Here is a 4189-nt window from a genome sequence, read left to right on the forward strand (position 1 = left end):
TTGAGCATCAGATTATAGTTATGAACTAGTTTTTACTCTTAGAATATTTTATGACTTTTTAACTTGTTCATATTGAAACATTTCTTTGAAAAATATACTAAACCTGTGAACCAAACTGTGTGTTGGAAAAAGTATCAACGGAAAATAAACCAGAATAAAAAATGATCAGCAGCAACTGTAGCGTGTGTAAAAGCCTTTTTCAGATCGCTTTTTCCAAAAGTGTATGAATAGAATCGAAATGAATCGAGTCCACACCCGTGTGCCCGACTTTATCCATTGTATTAACCCTGCACACCGATTGTTTCATTATTATTAAAATTTGAACTCCAGCTACTAACTTTTAATCAGAAAAAATTCGATCTCCTTAAGCTTACAAAACTGCCGAACTCGAAGCTGCTTATGAATCCTGTCTTTCTCGGGGAACTATGCACAGGCTAGCGCCAGGCAAAACTTCCAGCATTAAGGTAGGTACGTGTCAAAAGCTCCACATCAGCAAAAGTTATATCGAAAGCCACTCTGACAAATACACACCATGCCCACAGGTTCGTGTGACTACTCAACACTAGGTAGAAGGTTCATTTCCATTCCAAGAAGAAAGAAACAAACAAAAAAAAACGCTCTGCTGAGCTTCACGCAAAAAGCAACTTGTTCTAGCAGAGCCATGTCTACTACGCCTATGGATGTGGACTTCCTCTCCATCAGCTTCAACGTCCCACTTCCCAACCGGAAGGAGGTAGCAGCGGCTCTCAAAGTGATCAACAAGCACTCACGCGTACAAAATCTTCAACCTAGCACAAATTGGCTATTCCCGTCGTTTTTGGTGTATGCGTGTACGTACGGGATGTGGAGTCATTGCAATACGAACAAATCACTGATCCACCTTTTTTCCACAGACCCTATCCGGCCGGCAAGCTAAACTTCTATCATAACAAATATCGGCTGCTCGCTCCTTCGCACACATGAAGAATCATAAGTGGTATGAAAGAAGAAACAAATCAGTACATGCGTCTCGTTTTTATTTATGGGGAAATACCGAACCCATTTCACCACAAAATCGCAAGGAAGCCTCCAAAGGTCGAATATTTGACAAACATTTACGCCATTGGTAGTGTCATAGAGGGCCTGCCTCGGACAGCAACAGCAATCCCCTTTTTCGGGAAGCCAAATGCCGATAAAACGTCGACACTTGCACTCTGCTTCATCAAGCAAAATCCGTCTGTTTATCCGACCCGGTTTCGATCCATGCGTTCGTCACGCGCAACCGAGAGGGCCAGGCCAGGCCAGCCGACCGACAATTGCTGCCAGCATCATATTTTTCTGACTTTCGAAGTTAGTGTGTGATGCTGAGATTGATTTTTTTTTCCTCTTACAGTCGGTCGGAATGCGTACGATTCCTACCAAGAAGAGCACAGGAAACTGGTTCTACTTAGATTCGTGAAACTGTTATTGTTTGACTTTCGAGCGCTCGCTGTATTAGTCAGAAGCGTTTGTTCGTTGACTGACGTGGGAAACATACAATCAATCGCAAAATTGGCTTACTTCTAGGGAAGTTACGTTTTTTAGACCAATTTCTAATATCGAGTAATATGAGAAAGTTTGTTTCATCTTCCGGGTTATTGTTAGGAGATTGTCCCAAGAAAGGCAATATCGACTTCCACAAAGTTTCAACAGCATTACAGCAGAAAAAAAAGGAAATAATAATTTGTGAAAAACTTCTTCAGATTGAATTTATGATGAGAGAACGGTCGTTTTCCGAAACTCATAACTTTTAATCGAGACATCCAGAGACAACAGACGAAAACATGCTTGTTTTCGCTACTTTTGCTGTTTTTAAAATTGAACAAATAACTGAGAAAGTTTGCTGCAATACTGAGAAACTAATAATTTGCATAAAACCTGATGAGTAACAAAAAAGTAGAGTGGCCTGTGTCTAAGTGCGCAAACACATGCTTAACGTAAGATAACGGAAGATAGACGAATTAGGTTGGCTTAGATTGAGTCTTTAATTTCGAATTACCACTTCGATACCCAGGTGAATGCAATACACAACCGTACGGGTCAACTGAAAGACGTATACCGCCAAAATTTGCGCAATATGAGGCTGATTCATAACTTTGGTCATACGCAACTGTACGATACCTTGGGGTTACCGAAGTGGCAACATCATCTAGGAAACCCTAAAAAAATCATCAACACACTGGCCACACCGAGGCAAAGTCCGAGTACCCCGGGAATCGCTTCACTCAATTACTGAAGTAAAACAAAAACAAAAACTAGTTCTATGGATGTGAAATCAAGTACTCCAGAGTGAGGTCACTCAGACATGATACGGATGCGCCGCTAGAAATGACTAGTTTTTGACATGACCTAAAACACAGAGCTATTCCAATGAAACTCAAATTAAGTATCCGGCACTAGATTGATCATATCCAAATTCGATTTGCATACCACATCCACTATGTTTGAATAACCCTTTCCGACCGGGCCCATATAATTGCGTAGGTAGAAGGTGATTCAAACAAAACCTTTTCTCTCGCTTCTCGAACGTCCTATTCATTGTTTTATTGTTCACAACCCTAGTGTCAACATCGCAGTTGCTACAAAAAATAAAAAACCGGAGCAACCAAGTGTTTTTATATAGGAATTGGTCGGAATGGGATAATTAGAACAGATAAATTAGGTCAGGTTTGTTTTTTTATTATTTTACTATTCAATATGAGTAAGCCCGTATGACGTTTGCAAGAAACCGAAAGTCGCCATCTTGAACTTCAAAATGGCATTTGGAGTTGATTTCCGTATTCTAGGACATCGCTCTAGTTAATTGTTTGTTCAATCTTTAGTATAATACAGAACATACAAATTTAATCTCCCTTTAATTAAGTTATGCCTTTTCTAAATCTAATTTTGCTTATATTGAAATCGATTTTGTGACTAACTTCATTAAAAACTATGCAATTGTAATCTAACGGGTTATACTGGCCATATGTGGTAAGGTGGGTTGGAGTCCGGAGAAATGTTCGGTTACGTAGACGACGATGAGGCACATGGATGTTTAGTTGTTCAAAAAGATAACTACAGTCAACTGAGACAATAAGGAGATTATAAACAAGTGATCTTTGGAACAACACTCTACGTTCGGCTAGTGTGCTTAGTTGAGGAGATGCAGGGGGTTCTGCGTCGGATAATTTCGTTTTCATTCATTAGTCCAGTGATTGTACGTGCTCAAGCTGGAACTGTATACTAGGGTGCCAGCCAAAATGGTCATCTCAAATTAAAAAAAAAACTGTTCTAAATGTTCGCCTACTCGAAAAAAACACCCTGTGCAAAATTTTAGCTCAATCGGACTTAAAATGGGGTGGCACAAAGCGATTGAAGTTTGGCCTTTTTGAAAACCGAAAAATCATCCAAGGAGGGGGGGGGGGATGGTACGTGAAATTTCGGTTTTCGAAAATTTTTTTTGATGCCAAATGACTTAAAAACGCATGGAACTTCGAGAATTGGTGTCATCTGAAAAAAAACTTTTTTTGCAAAAATCGACTCTCTGGGACTTAGTAGTTTTTTTTTTCAATTGTGGAAGGCGGAGTTCAAAATGTTTAGGATTTATCTTTTCAAATTGATCACTAGTCTCTCGAAATAGCCTGTATAATGATATACACTATAACTAGCATCGAATACATTATGTTTCATTAGGGTGTTTCATTTATTCGGCACAGGGTGGTTCATAATATTGTGAAAAACGAGGATAACATAAAAAAAGCACTTCGGTTCGTTTGATTGGTGTGACGTCTTCCACAAAGTTGTAGATAATCATTCTGTCGTTTCAAAAAATTTACACTCAAAAAAATTATTCATTCAAAAAAAGAAAAAGTTAGTAGAAAAATTAAAATTTACTTATTCAAAAGAGCTCATTTTTAAAAAATTTTATTTTTTTAATAAAACCTACAAAAGATTACCAAAACAATGAAACCAGTCCGATCATTTTAAAATCAGGAAAAATAAGTTTATCATTTTTTGAAAAAAAAATATATTAAAATTATAAAAAAAATATTTTCAATTATTTTTTTTAAAAGGCATATTTTTTTTTTGAAGGACACGACTGTAGACATATTTATAATTTCCAATAGAGCACTCTATGAGGAATTAAGAATATTTCTACAGTCAAAACGGTTTATTTGATTGGCATAATGTA

At 37.7% G+C, this 4189-nt stretch overlaps 1 protein-coding gene across 1 annotated transcript; it reads left to right on the forward strand.

Annotated features, from left to right (window-relative positions):
• The first annotated feature begins 331 nt into the window (after positions 1-331).
• LOC129731766 (uncharacterized) lies at positions 332-943 on the forward strand. The gene is made up of 3 exons (XM_055692015.1): positions 332-468; positions 543-830; positions 894-943. Exons 1-3 carry the CDS (start codon positions 426-428, stop codon positions 914-916), a joined length of 354 nt encoding a protein of 117 aa, XP_055547990.1. The 5' UTR covers positions 332-425; the 3' UTR covers positions 917-943.
• Positions 944-4189: the final 3246 nt, after the last annotated feature.

Source organism: Wyeomyia smithii, chromosome 3 (assembly GCF_029784165.1).
Source record: "Wyeomyia smithii strain HCP4-BCI-WySm-NY-G18 chromosome 3, ASM2978416v1, whole genome shotgun sequence".
Taxonomy (NCBI): domain Eukaryota; kingdom Metazoa; phylum Arthropoda; class Insecta; order Diptera; family Culicidae; genus Wyeomyia; species Wyeomyia smithii.

Bases quoted from the DNA above. Each gene is read 5' to 3' on its own strand.
- LOC129731766 (XM_055692015.1), top strand. From the start codon at position 426: ATGCACAGGCTAGCGCCAGGCAAAACTTCCAGCATTAAGGTAG. The intron at 469-542 runs GTACGTGTCAAA...CCATGCCCACAG, and splicing joins AACTTCCAGCATTAAGGTAG to GTTCGTGTGACTACTCAACA. The intron at 831-893 runs GTACGTACGGGA...TTTTTTCCACAG, and splicing joins GTCGTTTTTGGTGTATGCGT to ACCCTATCCGGCCGGCAAGC.